Source organism: Tauraco erythrolophus, chromosome 7 (assembly GCF_009769465.1).
Source record: "Tauraco erythrolophus isolate bTauEry1 chromosome 7, bTauEry1.pri, whole genome shotgun sequence".
Classification (NCBI taxonomy): domain Eukaryota; kingdom Metazoa; phylum Chordata; class Aves; order Musophagiformes; family Musophagidae; genus Tauraco; species Tauraco erythrolophus.
The window spans coordinates 41,299,347-41,319,408 of NC_141471.1; the positions used below are offsets into that span (position 1 = coordinate 41,299,347).

At 36.0% G+C, this 20,062-nt stretch overlaps 1 protein-coding gene across 2 annotated transcripts in view; it reads left to right on the forward strand.

The window, feature by feature from the left end:
- KCNH8 (potassium voltage-gated channel subfamily H member 8) overlaps nucleotides 1-19,516 on the forward strand; it is a 200,447-nt gene extending 180,931 nt beyond the window's left edge. For both annotated transcript variants that reach the window (XM_086614330.1, XM_086614332.1), the window contains 4 exons: nucleotides 1,376-1,731; nucleotides 5,648-5,754; nucleotides 6,782-6,858; nucleotides 18,806-19,516. In XM_086614330.1, coding sequence (XP_086470456.1) covers nucleotides 1,376-1,731; nucleotides 5,648-5,754; nucleotides 6,782-6,858; nucleotides 18,806-19,516 — 1,251 coding nt within the window. The remainder of the gene's footprint in view (nucleotides 1-1,375; nucleotides 1,732-5,647; nucleotides 5,755-6,781; nucleotides 6,859-18,805) is intronic.
- The last annotated feature ends 546 nt before the right edge of the window (nucleotides 19,517-20,062 follow it).

Below are 20,062 nucleotides of genomic sequence, written 5' to 3' on the forward strand. Positions count from 1 at the left end.
ACCTTTTCATATGTCTGAGGGGCAAAGGATCTATTTCACCAAATCTGTCAACGTGTACTAAGAGAAATGCATTCACTCAATGGAAGTTTGCTGTAGCACATGGCAAAATTAAACTCATGCTGCAAAACATTTAGACAGATACTAATAGGAACTTAGAATATTACAATAAATTCCCCAAATCTGCATTTACACCCAGTCAATCTTACTTGGCCTGAATGTGGGAAATTTGACTATACAAGCTCACCTGAGGTTTTCTATCTAAAGTTAACAGTGCCTTAATCAGCTTAATTAAGAAGAGTAGCCTGGGGGGAAAAAAAAAAAGCAACCTTTTCTAAAACCATGAAGTTGCATTTGGCTGCATTCTTCACTGAGATGCATGGAGTTTATAAATTTGACCTAGAGCCTGATTCTGTCTTAGTCCATTCACCTGCTATCATTAAATACAGTAAGTTGTACCATAGGAATAAACGGAACTATTTTTGAGTTATGGCTCGATCCTGACATGAGCTCCATGTTGATATATCTGAGCACTCATAACCAGTGTATTTTGTTACCTTGAAACAATTAACAATACATTGCGCTCTTACACTGTGCTTTATTTAGTACATAAAGTACAGAACTGAGGCCTGTGTTGCCTCTAAATTGCCCTGGTTCCAGCATTGAGCATTCAAATTGCATTTAAAAAAAAAAAAACAAAAACAAACAAAAAAAAAACAAAAAAACAAACCAAAAAACCAACACAGATGTAGTTCTGTTTTCCAACGATCCAACGACTTAGTTCTGAAGCTGACACAGTCACACCACTAGTGCATAAATGGGGCTTTGTGTAGCAGAAAAATCTTTCTACTACCCCAGCAATGATTTCAGTTACAACAACTAAGAAGATACAGAGGGCATTTGGGCTTGAGCTGAACTGGTGTAAATCCTATTTATAAATTACAAATGGTTCCATATGAAAATGTGGAATTCTATGAATTACCAGCCTCAGTTCTTTCCCTGGGTCCACAAGGAGCCTGAGAATCTAACATTCAAAAGAAATATTGTCCCAGTAAAACAAGATTAATCTACCCAAGCGTACATGTGGCACATGGCTTGTAAGAACTAGTCATGTAATCTTTCTTGGTAAAAATCTTGCAATGAGTTCACTGGCTATGTTGCTAGTGACTTTTTTAAATTTGTTTGTATTTTTCTCACATATGCACATATAGACACAGTTGAGGAGGGAAGCTATGGGAGAGTTCCAAAGAGCTATTTCTAATGAGAAACGAAAGCTGTGCTAGATCCAGTTTTGTTCTCAGATGAGCACAGAAAAAAATGCCTTTCTGCAACATCAGGCTCTTAATTTTACGCTAGTATGTATTATCTGCTATTTTAGACAGAGCTCAAAGGAAATGGAAATATAAAGAAGAGACTCCCTTCAATTGTGGAAGATGAAGATGAGGATGAGGAGGGAGAAGAAGAGAGCAGCACTCTTTCACCAGTCCATACAAGAAGCACAAATTGCTCTCAGCAGAAGAAGGCTGGAAGCAATAAAAGCCACCTAGGGAGAAACTTGAAGCAGTTGGCCTCAGGAACAGTGCCCTTTCATTCACCCATCCGTGCTTGCAGTTCTAACCCCTCAAGAATCAAACACGAAACAGAGCTCCATTATTACTCCAGAAGGAAGGAGAAAAACCTTAAGTTACACCTTTCAGCACTGACCACCAATGGTCCACCTGACCTGAGCCCAAGGTAATAGTTATAAACGGTTATTTTCCTCTCTATCATGTAACTCCTATAAAAAATACAATTATTGTAACACTATAAAATATTCTTTTTCATTTAATAGTTGAAACTTCTGTTCATCGCACAGAGAAGGAAAAGTCCTCTTATTGTAGGAACACTATGCAGAATGTTATGACTTTAGGACTTTATTGTGAAATAAAGTATTTCTACCGGTAAAAAAGGAAAGTATTGAGCAATTACGAAAATGACTATTTGAATAGACTGGCTTTATAGTATCATTTTGTCCATCTATAATAATATGCATTCCCACAATAGCACTGAGAAAATTCTGATTCCATCAGAGAGATAGCAATTTAGAAAGCAAGTAGATGATAATACGGCATACCTGTGCAAATAGAAAAATTACTGAAGTAAGGTTCTATACTGTAAAACTATTGCCTAGCAATTTTAGAAAATATTTAGAGGTTTTTTACATTAGAGAAAGAAAACCTGATAACATAAGTTATGTAGAGAGTAAATAGAGTCGAAAATTTTATTTTGCTGTGACTTTTGACATAAACAAGTTTGTTTTGGCATTATTTGTGTACAATTTTAAATATTTTAATTTTTTACTTGTATGTTACTTGTAAGGTGATTTATGTATCTTATTTCTAAATTACTGCAACATAACAATTAACTATTAATCAAGACCTTTGGGATCAGTTCTTCACAGAAATCAAAATCATTTTTCACATACAAAGAGCTGCAGCAGTTGGTCTTCCAGATCAAGTTTTGGTTTCTATAATTTGAAATATTTGACATGTTCAAGAACTTCCTTTATTCACTAGAGGCAAAGTGGTAGTTTTAGCAACTTGCCATTGCAAACATAAAACAGTCACAGCTTGACTGATATTTGTGCAGCTCTGTCAAGGCACCTGTCCGTAAGGTTGCAATCATAAAAAGGACATGGAAGACTATATAGAAATCTTTCCCCCTCATCATATATTTTATCAGTACAGTTACATATCAAATGGCAGTAGGATACAAGTAGATTTTAGTTTTGTCAATACAGGGGAAGATAATGTGTGGAAAACAAGCTTCTACACTAGCAAAATTGAAATGAATAGTGGATATTTTCCCACTTCTTTCATAGATTTCATATGAATTTGGTTCAGGTCAGCTATGAGTAGAGGTCATTATCATTTGCATAATAAGTGGTAATTCAGAGAATAGCTACTTTTCATATTTTCTGCTGAAATGTAATCTTGCTCATTATTGTTCTGAGCATAGGCAGCCGGACACTGGCGCCCAAGGCTGCAAAAGCAAATGTGAAACAAGTATTGTTACATATATTATTATTTCCTGTTTCCATTCATAATTTTATAACTACAGAATAATCTTGTTAATAGGCTGGAAAATTGGCCCAAGACGTATGTGTTTTTCAGACTTTGTTTTCCAGCCAAAACACTTTCTTAGTATTACCCAGAATGAGTTTATATTATTAGAACATTTAAACTGGCAAGTTAAAACCAATTTTAAAAAACCTTAAATGTTTCTTAGTAAGTATTAAAAAGAAAATAAGACCTTAATTAAGATCCTCACTTTTGTTTGCTGTTGGACAGCAGTGTAAGGGGAAGGCAAGACTCTGGTTGAAATGACCAGTCAGTGTGGTTGTGAAGTGTATGACCACACTTTGTCAAGAGAATATACTTTGTCTGCTTAAGAAACTTGTTCTGCTGTGAATGTTCCCTAGAGTAAGCCAACCAGAACTTTTCACTGATGCTTCAGGTTCTTTTCTTGTACACCATAGTGAAGGTAATAAAGCACAGAGACTGGCTAAAAAATGTAAATAGTTCTTGGTGCAAGGAATAGAAGTCAGCATCCTAATATCTACAATACAGTCCTAGTCTTCCCAATCATTTTTTGCATACTGCTTATGAAGTAGAAGAACATCAAAAGGAAGAAAGTGTAAGTGATAATAAAGGCAGTCCTAGGAGGAGGCATTTATGCATTTGAATCTCTTCAGACCCACATGAACAAGTGCACTCTAGCCCTGATCAACTGGATAGAAGAGATCACATGTTAATAATTTCTGACTTTTTGGTTTCTAGGAGTGGAGGTGTCTATCTTCAGGAGAAAAATCAGGGCTGTACAATAGCTAATTCAGAAAGGGGTGAGACCAATTACTTTTGTCCCCTCATGTTTTCAACTCACTAAATTTTATGTTGCTCCACAGCCAGTTCCTTGTATATGAATAAGCATCTTGCCCATTACATATTTCCCACATAGAAGCCTGTCTTTTGGCTCTCCAGACTGCCTATTTTTGCTAATATGGTTTCTTTCTAGTCTGAATCTTTAAACACTTTAAAGAATATAACGTCTATAAATTCCAAGTCACGTCTGAGTAGGTTTTCCCCTGTGTGCTTTAAAGGCAGTTAAAATGTTAACATTTTGTATAATTAGAAATGTCTACAAAAGGGATATTGGTGTTTAAAATTTGCTTTTTGAAGCAGTAAGACCAGATGACATTAAATAGGTTTTACAGCAAATTTCAAACAAAGCAATCATTCAGGTTTTCAGCTGCAGATATTATCTGTATAGACCACAGCAACTCAAGCACCATATGTGAGTCTCATCTCCTCCCAGAGGCTGGTAAAGAGTAGAGTGAATTCTAGTAACATCCAATTGACATCATGAACACTCAGACACGACACAGAGCCCTTAACCCACACGAATAGCCAAGAAGGACAGGAATATATGATATGCACACAGAGCTGTTACATGGGTCTCGCGAGCCAAATACATCACAGATGTCTGTGTTGTCTGTTCTTCCTTTCTCCAAACATATCCAGTGAAGAGGTTTACTTCAGAATATCCTTATTAGATGGAAAGTCTAACTTCCATCATCACAAAGTTATCATCATTGACTGAGAGCCCAAGAACTGGCTACTTTAACCCTTGCAGATTAGTATTTAACTCATCTGTCTACTGCAAGACAAATTCTGAATCTTGTTCCTGGACAAAACAAGAAATTGATACTCCACATCTCTCAATTGGCAGTTTTATGAGTCATTTTCATTGACTTTAAAATAATTGTCTTTATAGCACGATTTATTACAAAAGAGAACAAAAAACATTCATAATTATATATATTTTAATGTGTATTGATTCCTCCATCTGATATTAGTTTTCTATTCTGAGTATGTAGCACTTGATTATTGTATAAAATTTCTTGACACTGTAAATTGGAGGTCAACTGCAATGAATGAGTAGAAATAACTGACAAAAATGCCTTTTCTAGTAGTTAGATCCAATATCAATACTAATGTAACTGGGACATTGCAGGCCGGTCTATATGTCTTCCTATACCCAATTTGCAAACAAGATTGCTCTGCCTGAGCTAGTTAGTTTTAACTGAATTAGGGAATAGCTATTTGCATGGCAACACCACTTTTGACTGTGCTTTACACAGGTGCTTTTATAAATATATTATGTTCAGGCTTAGACTCTGCCTAGGTAAGTCTAAGAGTCTGACTGTTACGTGCAGGGAGATTTAAACTTTACAAGAGCATAGTGAAGCATCTTCAGTTTGTGTAGAAGAAAGAATGGCAACAGATTACTTTAGATATGAAAAGCAAACTATATTCAATACAGGTTTTGTTAGGACCCAGAACATACTGTGGAAGCCATGAAAATTTTGAAACTTCAGTTAATTATGTTTGGTCTCACATTTCTTCCTCTAACAGTAAGTTTGATCTTTAGTGACTCACAAGAAGTTATACCAATATAATAGTTTTTACTTTTCTCTAAACTTAATCTAATGCAAAATTTACCGTTGCTTAAAAATGTGTCATTTAGGAGTAATTTTGACAACGTAAATATGATTTTCATGTTTATGACACTGTTTATGAAACTGCTTCATCACTCCAATTTTTCTCAACAGAATTGTTGATGGGATTGAAGATGGAAACCACAGTGAAGAAAGCCAAAGCTTTGACTTCAGCTCTGATCAGCTCAGGCAGGAATCCAGGTTATCTCCTACAATTGGAGGTGAGTTTTGCCTGGGAAAATCACTCTTCAGAGAAAACAATTCTCATAACTGCTCTTTTTTTCTTTTTGTTTCTTCAATTCTCAGAAGTGGCATAAATGGATTTAATGTATATCTGTACTTCCAGTACCCTTTCAGTACCACAATTGGTACTGTAGAAAAATACAAGGATCTCAAAGATCATTTGTTGTTTTTCTGCTAACAGACAGTCATGACAAAACAGCTTGCAAAGAGCACTCTATTTTCATGCTTTATATGTTACCAGCAGTATTGTAGGATCAGCCAGGAGCTTCATGCTCCCAAACCTTTGAGCATGGAAGGTACGAAACACAAGGTAACACTAAAAACATTCTAATATCAAATAAATAAAAAAAAAGCAATTCATAAAGAGCCATATGCAAACTTGGCTCTCAATTTTTACTGAAGATATTTACAGAAGTAGAGAAGTATGGGAGTACCTAGATTTTTGAAAGTAACAGTGAAAATCTGTAATAGCAAGAGGTTTTAGGAAGCCTTAAATTACCTACACTCTGAAAAGGTTAATAAAACAGCACCACAGAGGAACAAAGTATGTCAACATGGAAATAAAAAAGAAAGAAAGAGACAGAGAGGAAGACCAGAGGACTACTGCTGAAGTAATAATGCAGCTCAGACTGTTTCCAACATGCCTGCTTTTAAGAGTAAATAGTCCTCACGTAGTTATGTACCTTCTGCATGAAGGCTATTAGGACACATTTTTTTCCTCTTAAAGCCAAACAAAAAAACAGTAGAAGCTTAATTGCATCTATGATTTTTAAAAACGGTTGACATCGGCATTGTCATTTTCAGTCCTTTCAGGTTCATACTGAAGAGAGCAATACAAATTTTATTCATCACACTTTTCTTGCACATTAAACACAAGATTTTACTTTCATTCAATCCAAGTGCAAACCGGGTTTAAATTTAAAGTATTGGATAAGTGCAAGAACTGCATTGCTGTTTCCAAGTTATTATACTTATCTCATTTACATGCATTTGAATTATTTTCAGAGGCCGAAATTGGTGCTGCTGTGCTTGTTATCAAAGCAGAAGAGACCAAACAGCAGATAAGCAGGCTTAATAATGAGGTAACAAGCTTTTGTGGGGGTTGAAGGATATTAACAATGATTCAAGGAATGCTGATGAAGACTCAGAAAACTTGAGAATATGATAAATGTATCCTAAATGAGTTTGCAAAACTGGATGTGATTCCTATATTTAGGGCACTTTGGTGGTTTTAGCTCTTTTCCAGATTAATTTTCTACATGTAAGCTATATAAAAGTTTGTGTCACACGCTAGAGCTAAAAATAAAGTGAGGTTAGCAGAGTTAGTGTATCTAATTTTCTTAGAATTTATCTTCTTTGTGTGCTTCTATTTCTCTCTTTCCTCTCAATTCTTTCCCCAAGTCCCTTGCAACTTTTATTGTTTTGATGAATGCTAAGCTTTTGGAGAATTTCCTTGAAAGAATCATAGAATGGTTAGGGTTGGAAGGGACCTTAAAGATCATCTAGTTCCAACCCCCCTGCCATGGGCAGGGAAACCCTCCACTATACCAGGTTGCCCAAAGCCTCATCCAACCTGCCTTGAACACTTGAAAGAAATGCAAATCCAGTCATGTTCAAATTCACATAAAACATTTCAAATCACTGTACCTGTGCCTATTTAGAATGAAACAGAAGTTCAGCCATACCTGCTCAAGCAATATGACTAAGGATTGCAGGGCCAATCTTGTTCAGTGGTGCTTTCTATTCTTCCCTTCTAATAACTATCAATCTGACACTAAAGAGGAGATGTTCTCTGGCTAAACTGTTTCATATATCCAGCCACTGCAGTGCTTCGGCTCACAAGATGAAAGCACCTTACTAACTTCTCAATTATACTGCAAGACTAAAATCTGTTCCTCCCAGCATACTTTGTCTTTCCATATGAAGAGATTAGAGACAGTTTGTTACAATTCCACATGAGGAAACATTTAAATACGTCCAATCGCACAGTTTCACTTCTTTTTTCCTGACCTCTTTGGCTACCAGAAATGTCAAGTTTTATTTTATTTTATTTTTCCTTCTATATTGTGTACACTTAATCTAGTTATTCGTTATTTCCATATGTACTGGGCTTGTAAACCTCTCTCATCCTAGGTCAGATTAATTTGGTCAGATAACTTACATGTCCTAAGCTAAGAGTGCATGCACGGTTAGTTAGTTACTATGAATGCATCACCTCATTTGTATACCAGACTGTAGAGTTCAAATAAAAGTCTCATGCCCTGTTGACTACAGTTTTTTACAAGGCTTGCTCAAAGAACTTAAAAATATATCCAAGATGTTCATTGACAACACTATTACGACAGAAAATTATATTTCCTATGTAATACTTTTGAAACAGACTAGTCATATTGATTCATCCCTTTTTACTTTAAAGAGGACAGATATCTTTTAAAATATGATGATGTATTACATGGTTATCCACAAGAGGCAATTGGAAAATACATCATGGTGGCAGATGTGCTAAGGTAAGCACCTTGCAAATTAACCAAACCATTTCAATTGCAATAGTTCCAGGCTTATCATTGCTTTTCTAGTGAAAAGCAGCAAATAAATTTTGGAGGGGGGCACTATCTTAAAGAAAAGAAGGAAAAAAACACCCAACAAAACATGTTGAAGGTCATTTCTTTCTATGTATGGTCTCCATTTTTCCCTGCTGACACTATCTGAACAAAATGTTGCACCACTTGCTTCCTCACACTAACATAAAAAAGAAAATATGACCACATACAGTAAAACACTAAATTTTCCACACAGGCAAACGGAATCCAAAATCCAGAGACAAACACTTCATTTTTTAAGAATATGGTCCACTCTTTTACTTTAAAATTGAGGAGGGGGAATGAGTCTATTTTTTCACATAGTATGCTACCTGTGAGACTTCACTTGGAATAAGAAGTGCTTACCTCTCAAGACTTCTGCAATCTCTCCTGGGATTTGAAGCACTAAATCTTGATTAAACAAGTCAACAATTAGGTTGTCATACAAAAAGAAGTCATCACCAGCAGATCCTTTTTTTCTTTCCACAGGAATGTGACAGAAATGAGTTCCTCTATAGTCTCTATCTGTTGAGCAGGTATTAACAGTCCTGTAAGTAAGAGGAAGAGAATCTCAGGAGATTTAAAAAGAGTACCATCAACTTCTGCAGTGTGTGAGACAGAATTCATTTTCACATTGCACCAACACCAGTGCTAAGTACTGAAACTGGAAGCCAAACAAGGTTTTGGTAGGTTTAGAAGTCTTTTGGCAACTCCTGAATTGATTTACGTCTAGTCTGGTTAGCAATAAAATGACATTAATAATGATACAATCAGAAGATACAAAAAACACGAGAATGTTGAAAAAAAAATCTGAAAATACTTGTGTTTACTGTTTAGTTACAGCAGAGAAAGATCTCTTTCTTTGATTACAGAACCTCATACAACTTACAGAAGATTATAGAGCTAAATGAAGATACATGAATGATTATGGAAAACCTTATACGCTGGAAAACACACCAGACAGTCTAGGAACCTAAGGGAACATTTATATTCAACTTTGCAGTATCTCTAAGATGAATTTATTCCATGCTGTACAGAGTACTTTACATAGAGTACATCTATACTAGTGTAGATATGTTTAAGATGAAGATTGTTGGTGGTGCATTGCAGTACGTGGAAAGAATATTCTCTAATTTCCAAGCTCATATTTTGTTTTCTAAGAAGTTCCATAGCAAAGAAAACAGCATTCTGAATTCTGACCAAACAAGAATCTTAAACACAGCAACATTTATATATGTGAGAATTCTTAATTCAATGTGACAATGCATAGGCATACAATATGGACAAATATTGGACTAGGACATAAAAGAAAAGCATGAGGAGCAATTCTAAACTGGTGTAGATTTTGATTTTATAGGTAGCATTCTGGGCTCAAATCCCAGAGACAGATGGGTATCCTTCAACTCCTCCCATGGATTAAAGTTTCCATTGAAGAAACTGCATGACTCTTAAGTCTGCTTAATTGCATATTCTACATGTATTCAAACATGCCTCATCTGCAATTTCTGAACTGACAGTACTGACTTGGTACTTACCCGAATGAACCTATGAGTAGCCTTGCTGGAATACATTAGCTGTTTCTTGGGGGTTTTGTTGTTACATTAAGTATTGAATAGCACTTGTAGACCCAGTGCTTTCATCGTTCCATCACTCGATGATGACCTTTAATGGAAGATTATGACTGATGCTGCTGCAGACTGCTAGCAGTAGTGGACACACTAGCAGAGTTAGAGACAAACTTCCCTATCAAGACATGCAGCCTCCTCCTGAGAAAGAAAATACGAGAAAACAGGTCACAACTAGCCAACAGCAGCAAACACTACCATTAATACATTTTCCAGTGAATACCAGAAGTCAATCAACAAATGCAAAAATAACTGCTGTCATGAAAGGCAATTGTATTAAAATAGTATACTAGTTAGCTTAAAAACATATCTGCTGTCCAGATATGGACAGACATGCATCTATCCACTCAGACATTTAGTACAGTCTGCTGTTAGCAAAGCAAAGCAAAGCAAAGCAGAAAAAGTTTTACCACAGAGATGAATATACAAAATAAGTTATATTCAGATTAAATATCCAGTGGAGCTCTTGGCAGTATTTTAGGCATATGACATTCACTACATAATCTGAAGGAAATCTCATTTACCAAAAAATGGGACTAACAGAAGAAAGAGCCTTGATTTCACTTCTCAAGAGCTTGTTACGTATTAACTTTAGGACTAATAGATATGCAGACTTCCTCTAAGAAAAGTGGGCTCCAAAGTCAGGACACTTTATTAGGCAATGTGAGAGAAACTTGAACACACTCCAGATTCCTATTGTACAGCCTCATGGTTGGGCTGCTCAGACAGTTACCCAGCTTCTTCATTCCCTCACCTAACCTCACTTCTCATTTTGAGCCTGAATGAGATCCAAGCTGATAAAAGGGAACTTCCCTCCAGTTTGGTATTGCAAGGTGGAGAGGAATAGGACTACTCAATTTTCTGCCCTATTTGTCCATTACACTTAGTCTAAATAACGACTGAATAAAAAAGGCATACTTTTCACTATAGTTCAGTATGTAGCAGGCAAGAGAGTTAGGGTTCAGGTTCTTGCTCTTGTTAAAATGCAATTATTTAAACGATAGTTTCAAGATTAAGTGACTGAACACCCAACAGCATAGCACATTTTCTGAGCTGGGGCAAGCTCGATTCAAACACTTGCTCCAGATTAGGCAGAGCAAGAATTTAGGAATAGGTGTTCTGCCTTACAAGTATGCATCCTTCCTTGGCAGAGATCTGTACACCCAACCTAGTCTTTCCAATGCATTTGTCTGCAAAGACTGATCAGATGACTGCATTTAAGCATTCAGCATTTTTTCAGAGGCACCATTTACCGTGTGCAATCGTACATAACTAAGGAGCCCAGAAGTAAAAGTAGGAAACTACTAAGCAGATTTTCTGAAATAGAAGATAGCTATAAATCTAGATTAAAGCACCTGCCTATCACTGTCCCATTGTCTGTGTCCTATTAGGCTTTTAGGTCTCTATCATTTGAATGTAACTGTATGAAAAAAGCATGGAAATACTTCTACTTTGATTCAATGTATGAAACCCAAATCTGAATTATTTAAAACATAGACCGTTTAAAAATAAGAAAATACTCAAATTTTAATCACAATTTTTCACCTGTAATTTTCAGAGTGCATGTGTACATGTTCTCCTTTCAAATGCACAGGTACACAATTTCATGCTCAGATATACGGGACATTTGCACAGTATAGGCAGACAAACTCAGATTTCTTTGTCATGTCTCCAGTTTTTTCAATATGCAACCCAGCTTCTGTGCAGCCTCTTTCAGCTTCAGATTTTGGGGCCTGATTTCAGCTAAATAAACAAACAAATGAGGAAATATTAATAGGGTCAGGTTTTGTACTAGAAAATTGCCTTCTATTTAGCTGCATGTTGCAGTGCTTAGTGGAAATTCGGCTATTTTTAATTTTAGGGGTTTTTAGATGCAAGTATTTTAAAATACTCTAAGCATTTGGCACTTATTCGGAGCAGAGAAAGTGCATTCACAGGCATATTTCACTTTCATCTAACAAAAGGAACAATCCTAAATAAATATGTTTATTTCCCAAATCATTTAAAAAAATTTTATAAACAGATTATTTTAAAACATATTTCATGTCCAGCTACTAAAAATCAATCTCATTCTGATTTCAAGACAGGGAAAAAAGCATTCCTTTTTTTAAAGAAAAACGTGTTCCTTAATATTAAAAATGTGAGCACGCGATGGAAACAGTCATTTTATAATCAATGCCAATGAAGAAAATTTGGTGAAGTTAATCAAGCCTTCAATTTTACATAGGGGATGTACTGTTAAAGTTCAATTCGCAGCTTGAGAACTCATGAAGAACTTCCTTGACAGAGTAGTTAAAAAATGTTCTTTGTAACAAGTTCAAAACTATATTATCATATCACAGAAATTATTTTGCAGTAAGGCTATTCCAATAATTCACTTTGGAAAACACTCTTCAATCAAGAGAAATGTGGTAAAAAATGAACTAATGGCATTTATTGATGATGAAAACTGATTATAACTAAACAATTCATTTGTGATTTTAGCTATGTAAATTTAGCATAAAAGTCAAGAAATCTAGTATTATTTGTGTTAAGAAATAAAAACTTTCTAAACCATAAACACCAGGTAAACACATTTTTTATTGACTGAGATCTGTAAAAATATATTTTCCTTTCAGCATTGACATTCATGCTTCCGGAGGACTCCTACCTTCTTGTTGTTTTGCCTCTCTCTCTGCTCTTGTACTTTGATAATTATAGAGTAGTTTTTCCAGTTAATTTTTTCTTTCTTTTAATATTACCTTAATAGCTATTGACAGACGAAGGTAACAAAAATGGCTGATGCTCTAAAGTTTAGGTTAATTTCTTTGTTAAGCAGGACATATGGCACATGCAATGGCATAGGTCCCATGTGCTGTAGTGTCTCCCTCGCACTTTTCTTTGGTGGAAAGGCATTTGAGACAAAGAAATTAATCAAGAGAGGAAGCAATGCAGTGTAAAAATCAACTGGGCACCAAAAGCTGACTTCAGATTTGAATAAAAGATACTACTAACATGACAGATGACAACAATTCTCCAGTTAACTAACAGGTATTTCAAACCTTTCTTGTACTGAAAAGATTTGTTTTCCCAAAATCTAAATATAAATCTCTGTTGGTATGCAAGTTCACTGCTTTTTCTCTTATGCCTAGAAGATAGAAGAAAAAGCTGATTGCTGTTCTCCTAAAACCAGGTTACACTGGAAATATACTGTTCCAGCAAATCTCGACAAACCAAATTCCTTCCTTCCTTCTTTCCCCATCACATTTTCTAAAACTCTTCATTGTTAGCATTTTCTTTTGAGCTGTCTTTGGTTAGATCTTTTAAGTCACTGACAACAATCTTGAGCTGCACCAGTCTAAGTAATTCCTAGTGAAGAGAAACCCCTTCCTGTGTCCAATTAAAAAAAAAAATTCTGTTGATATATCCAAGGAGCATGATTAATGCCTGCAAAGTGTGATTCAGTAAACTCCACAGACATCTTTCTATAGTGCTGTGCATAGGCAGAATATTGCACTTCTTTTCATGCCTCTGACATCTTTTTAGATGTAGTGTTTAATATTTATCTTTGTTGAATTTCGTATTACTGATATTTTAAAGTGAACATGAATTCCATTTAGCCATTAAAGATAAGCATTAAATAAAACCAGATCAGGATAGGCTGCTAAAAAGAATGGCTTGACATGTCCATGAATGGTCAGCAAACCACTGATCATAAACCATTCCAATCATGTCTGAATCCAGACTCACAGTGATTACATCTTGGCTGTGTTTTCTTAGTTGGTTTAGAAAAACGTCATGTGGACAGTAACTTCTGATAAGTCTTCTGACAAGATATATATTACATCTACAGTTTCTTCTTATCTATTAAACCAGCTTTTCAGTTTAAGATAATTACATTGTTTTGCCATGGTTTATTCTTGAGAAATGTATTTTGCCTGTTCTTTTTTAACTATTCCTTTAGGCACTTATAGAAATTGTTTGCTTAATATTTTTGTCTGATACCGTATATGCAACCTCAGGCTTTCTTTCAACAGTACACATTAATAGCTGCTTTTTATCCCAGACACCTGGGATTTCCATGATCCTCCATTTGCTCTCAGTCAGCAGCTTATCATTCAGAGTTTTTCTGTGGTACTTTCTGAAGTCCTTGAAGCAATCATTTCCAAACCTGGTTTTCTTATTGTCACCATCATGCTGACACTGTCCTTATTTTATGCCAGCCTGGAGGCACCATCCAAAGCCAACAAGATCCGCAAATTATTATTAGAACTGCAGTTTAGGAACCCTTTTTGTAGGCAGAATTTCATGGAATTCCCATTGACTTTAATACACATCAGTTATCTAGTCCTTTATACTTTTCTGTTCCGTCCTTGTTTAATAGCAATAGTCTTAGTGTCCTAATTTACCCAGACAGACTGGTTGCCCTAGAACTACTCAAGGGCTGGCTAGCAAGTCAGCAGAAAAACCAGCAAATTTTCTTCTACTCCTACATGACAAAGCCAATTGCACAACCTTCTAGATTTCTGGATTTCTTTCACTGAAACTGAACCATCATGTCATTGCACAGATCCTACACATTTAATTTGAACTCAGATTAGCTGTGTGGGATTTTTTTTCCTTCCGCGACTAGCTTTATTCCTAAAGTGCCATTAAATCAGAAACATCTGTCACCATAATACTATTGGCCACAAAGATGCTGATAGATGATCAGTGAAAAGTCCGTCCCAGCTCAGTTCTTATTTCATTCATTCAACAATGCGCTTACTAGGAAACAGAGCATCAGCAGCCAGTTAATTTGAGCCTTAAAAGACAACTCATTCTGACTGAAAGTCTCCTTGACTTTACGAAGCACTAGAATAGAAGCAGCAACAAAACACCAAGCAAGAAATAGAGAAGCTGCCATATGCCGTGCAAGTCGGGCAGCTTCCCTGCCTTGCCAAAATGCAACTTTCATTTCTCAAGCAGCAAATTTTCTTCTTCACTTCTTTGAGTATTTGAAGAGTCATGGTAAGAAGGTGTCTACATGAAGTTTGAATTGCAAAAGGGAGTAAACCACTGAGAGAAAAAAAACACAAACGTATCAGGCTTCTAATCAGAAATAAAAGGCTTATTCCAGATTTATCCAGGATCATTGATGAGAAAAAGGCATTCTAGTAGAAAATGTAACATTAAAAAAAAAAAAAAGTAAATTCTGGAACATATAATGGAAAAACAGAGAAACCTATTTAGCCAACACCATTTAAACAAAGCAATAGTCACCATCATCATTTTACATTATATACAGCTTTTCATCACTTTTACGGACAGGTTTAAATGCAATCACCTCCACTCCTACTTAACTACATGGAACAAAGTATTCAGTTTAATACTAGCAGTAAAGAAAAACATCCTTTCTATTGAAACTGCTGAAGTAATTTGCAAATGCAAAATACAACTACTGAAACTTATTTTGGTTAGGGTACCAGAAAGTATTATTAAAGTTCATATATTAAAGAAAAAAATAATCTGTTTTTTTAACGTCTATTTTGAAAGATATTCTTTCTTTGTAACAGAATCTGCTAAAAGGTACCAGCACACTGCTTTTGACCAGCCTAAGAAGCATCTCTTGCTAATTCAAGCTAAATCTGTATAAATTCTAGTTTCTATATCAGGAAACATTGCAGTATCTTTTTCAAGTCCTAGAAACTCTTAAGGCAGCATTTTAAATGTTTTTGGGATCTCACAGATTGTTTTAAAGCTGTCTGCCTAAGCACAGCAGGAACCCTTCATATAGCTAGCTGTATTGCCTAGCAATAATCATTTAACTCCTGAAAAGAGAATAGCCGTCCCAGCATGCAAGAAATTAGTCCTTTCACTCAGGAGAAAACTACTGCTTTCAATTTCTGTTTTATAGACTTAAAATTTCTTTTGCTTTTGATCTCTGTTCTTTTACACTTCCTGGAGCACTGTGGAATTAATATTATTGATAAAATTTTTCCCTGTAACATCTGTCTATTCGTATCTGCTCAAGAATCTCTGCAAAGTGTAAAAAGGATAGCATAAACAGTATATTATTGATAGTAATAGTTTACTACGTAAGTATATAATAATATAGAGATAGATGGCAATTAACAGTAGTACAGATATTGGAGGTTTAATCCGGTAAGATTAACAGTTTTTAAAATCCAGAAAAAGTTTTAAATGATCCAGAAAACTACATATTTGCTTTGCCTATGTGCCCAGTAGCACTGGCCAAATAGATCTCACTAAATAGTGGTCAGTTTCTGATGAAGGATAACTACTTTGGATCTTAAACCATCATACTACACTGGAACTATTAAAGCTTACATCAAAGGCTGATTTATCAGGTCAGTTCCTATGACTGCGTGAAAGCAAGCTTATGAGAAGATAGCACTCTAAGAGCTAGCTGATATATCAAAAATAGTATCTGGGCACTAAAGCAAGTTGTAACTAACAGAAATTCAGGACTGCCGCAACTACTGATGCTGGGATTGATTTTTGCTGTATTGTCTCAATGAGTCAGCAAAAGAAATGTTAAAGAATAGCTGAACTTTTAAAAAGTCTTTAAGTAACCAGAAGTGGAAGAGAAAAACATAGACCAAATCAAAAAAGATTTAAAGTTGCAGATATTTTCACACAGCATTCATGGGTAAGGTGTATACTCATAAGGTAGTATCCATCTTCCTATCTGCACAACTGCAGAAAGCCCTGTAAAACGGATGCAAGTTGGGAAATTCAGCACAGAATAAAATAGTTGCTTTATCTACTAGGAGGAGGGGCCAGTGGTGATCCTAAAAAGAACTGATGACCACTGAATCTAGGTAGCTATGGATTTGTTTGCCTTCTTCCCTCTTTCTTCCCAAAGAAGCTTTTGCAGGTTTTGCAATGCCATCTCCCAGGTCTCAATGGACCACAGAAGTTCTTGCATGGTTGATACGTTCGGAAATCTCACAGCGTGTTTCCTTACAGTCTGACAGTATCGAGAGCCTTCTCTGGCTGCTCTGAGCCCACAGTAACCCCGTTCACAAATCACTTTACTAACATATTTTACTCCCTCACATTATCTGAAGCTCAAATGAGCTACTAGGCATTCAAAGCCTAATCTCAGCTGGCAAAAGGAGATTTCATGGTTACTTTCTATCTAGCATGACTTAATTTGGTAACAAGGCAGAGCATCCTGACATGTGCCACTCAAGAGCCTCCTCCCTTTAAGCATTTTCCCTCCAGAGGCAGTGTGATCATTGTAAAACTATTAAACAATATGATGGGTTTGAACTCTTAGCTTAGAAAGAAATTAATAGATGTGTAGGAGCTGTACTGGAGCTTCTTACTTTCCTTCTAACTCGGAATATCTTTGTAATTATTGTGCCTATTAGTAGCGCAGTCAAACTCAGCCTGAAATGTCTTTTCAACAGATTTCTTTGGAGCTGTCTTGTCAGAAAACCAAAAATTGTATATCGTTTTCTGATTATATGAAAATTAATCTGTGTAGGGCACCTAATCAGTGGTGTCTTTACTTCAGGGCAAAGAAAAGCCCCCTGAATTAGCCTTTTTTCTTTTTAACAGGTGGTTTATCCTTCTGGAGAGAAATGTGCAGTCACGACTTTTTTTTAACAGAGTATTTTCACTAGCATCAGTATGAGAAACTATTTTAACAGTAATGACAGTGGTTTGACCTAACATTGATTAGCTACCATGGAGACAAAGTTCATTCCTACCTCTTGCTAGGTTCATTTCTCTATTAAAAATAATTGACTGATTTTAACTTCCTACAAACGTGTCCTTAAGAAAGAAAAAAGACAGACAAACACATTTGAAATGGTGAATGGGTCACTTTCATGTTTGAGTTCAGCTTCTCATTTCCCCAAATGTCCTTAATAATGTCCTAATGAATGTCCCCATTAATGTTTATATATCAGTTTATTTAAAACACAAATTCAGAACTTGTCAATCTGATCCCCACCCAAACCAGCAGTTTTGGGGAGACTAGAGACTTCATGTAATTCATGTAATTAACTGGATGTCATCAGTGGTTTCAGCATTAAAAAAAAAAAGTAGATCTAATAGAAAATATGATTCTTACTTTTTTCATACACACCAGAGTAATTTATTCTATGGATTACTATCTCTGTGTTATATGCAATATCTTTCAAGCATAAACATAACTACATGGAAGCAAACTGTTTCACAGACTTGTATATTGTTTAAATGTTTAGAGGTAGCAAGTGGTTTTTAGAGTTTCCAGTTTCTTTTCATTTCTTTTTCTTTTGTTTTCAGTAGTAGTCCAGTAGATTTTCATGTAACTACTACTTGCAACTGACAGCTTCAGTACGGGTTTCTTTTATCTTACTGTGAAGACGATAGTATATTTCACATGCATATTTCTGAACTAAATTTCACAAGACTTCATTTTTGTATCACTTAGCAGTATAATATTGGTTGATAAAAAAGCTTTATGCATTCAAATATTTAATGATTGTTCAAGAAGCTATTGATGTCATATTGCCACTGGAAATGATCTCCGTTCTGACCCAAAGCCATTCTTTACATACAGAGTATCATTTAAAACCAGGTGAACTATGTCTACGGTGTTTTCATCATATGTTTTTATTGAATTGTTTTAATTACTTCAATATGTCACAGTAAGTGTGACATGTAGCTGTGGTAAGGTAGATGGATGGACTATTTCCCACACTTATATTAGTAGAGTTTATTTCTTTACAGTAAAGACCCTGTGCCACAGATCAAAGCTGTTATTGTTAGAAGGAAAAAAAGGTATGTATGTGTGTATTTCAGGCATGAGTGCAGAAATAAATACTGTGATATTTTGCTTGCCATAACAGGTGACAACTTTAACTCAAGAAGTCTCACAATTAAGTAAGGATATGAAGAACGTGATGCACCTTCTGGAGAACCTGCTCACATCCCAGAAGACTCCAGGGTTCTGCGCTGTGCACAGCATATCTCGAAGTCCTACCCTGGAAAGTCTACAGTCTCGAATGGCTTGGACTACGCATCAACCTTGCACACATACGCAAGCTGGGAACTTTTCTTGCACCAAAGCACAACTTTGCCGCGGCAACACATTATGTGACATTTGGAATACAGATCTGTCCTCTGTAGTCAGCAGTCCCCAAAGACCTGAACCCAACTCACAAAATTCTATGGACGGTGAATTTTATTACACACCAGGCCTTCACAATTCCCGGTCCCAGTATCAGGTAATTCAGAAAGACAATTTGCAATTTTTAAGATGCACCTCTCCGCATTCAGACACTACCTTGACTCCTCTTCAGTCTATTTCAGCAACACTTTCTTCTTCAGTATGCTCTTCATCAGAGACATCATTACACCTCGTGCTCCCCAGCAGATCTGAGGAAGGTAGCTTTAGCCAAGGAGCAATCAGCTCTCTAAGCCTTGAGAACCTGCCGGGATCATGGGACCTGGAAGGAACAGCTGGAGTAGTTTCTGCACAGACCCCAGATTTCCCAATAGACATTGTGACAAGCACAAGGGATGTTAAAGATAAAGATTACCAAGCCATAGACGTATAATGAGAAACAGTGAAGTGGTACTCGAAGCATGTTCCACAACTGCCAGTTTTAAATTTAGAGAGTACTGCATGACTGCTTTATTTGACCTTTTCTCTGGCGATCATGGAGACTTACAAACATAAAAATTCAGATTTATAGAAAGTAAGAAAAGGTATTGACAGTTCATACTATAGGAAAAAAATATTTCTAGATTCTAGAAGCATGTTGAAGAGCATTTTATATACAGATACAACTTACTGGTCTGTTTGGCAGACTTTTGTGATAGTCCAAAGACCCTGAGGGTCAGAGCAGCTGGAAGTCCAGGACAAAAGAATTGTCATGGGTGGCTTTTGTTCATCGAAGCAAAGGTTTTCCCTGAGTGTCTGACTGTTGTTCTCAAACAATATCTATGGCACTGTTTGCTTCAGGTGATCGTGGGTCCTGCTGGTCTGTTTGTCAGTTCTGTGAAGGCAAAGGGACAAGTATAGCTGCATGTCATCTAGACAATCAACCAAATAGAGCTGGTAGAGAGTGGTTAGTTGTTGCACGTTATTTGTCATGTAAATG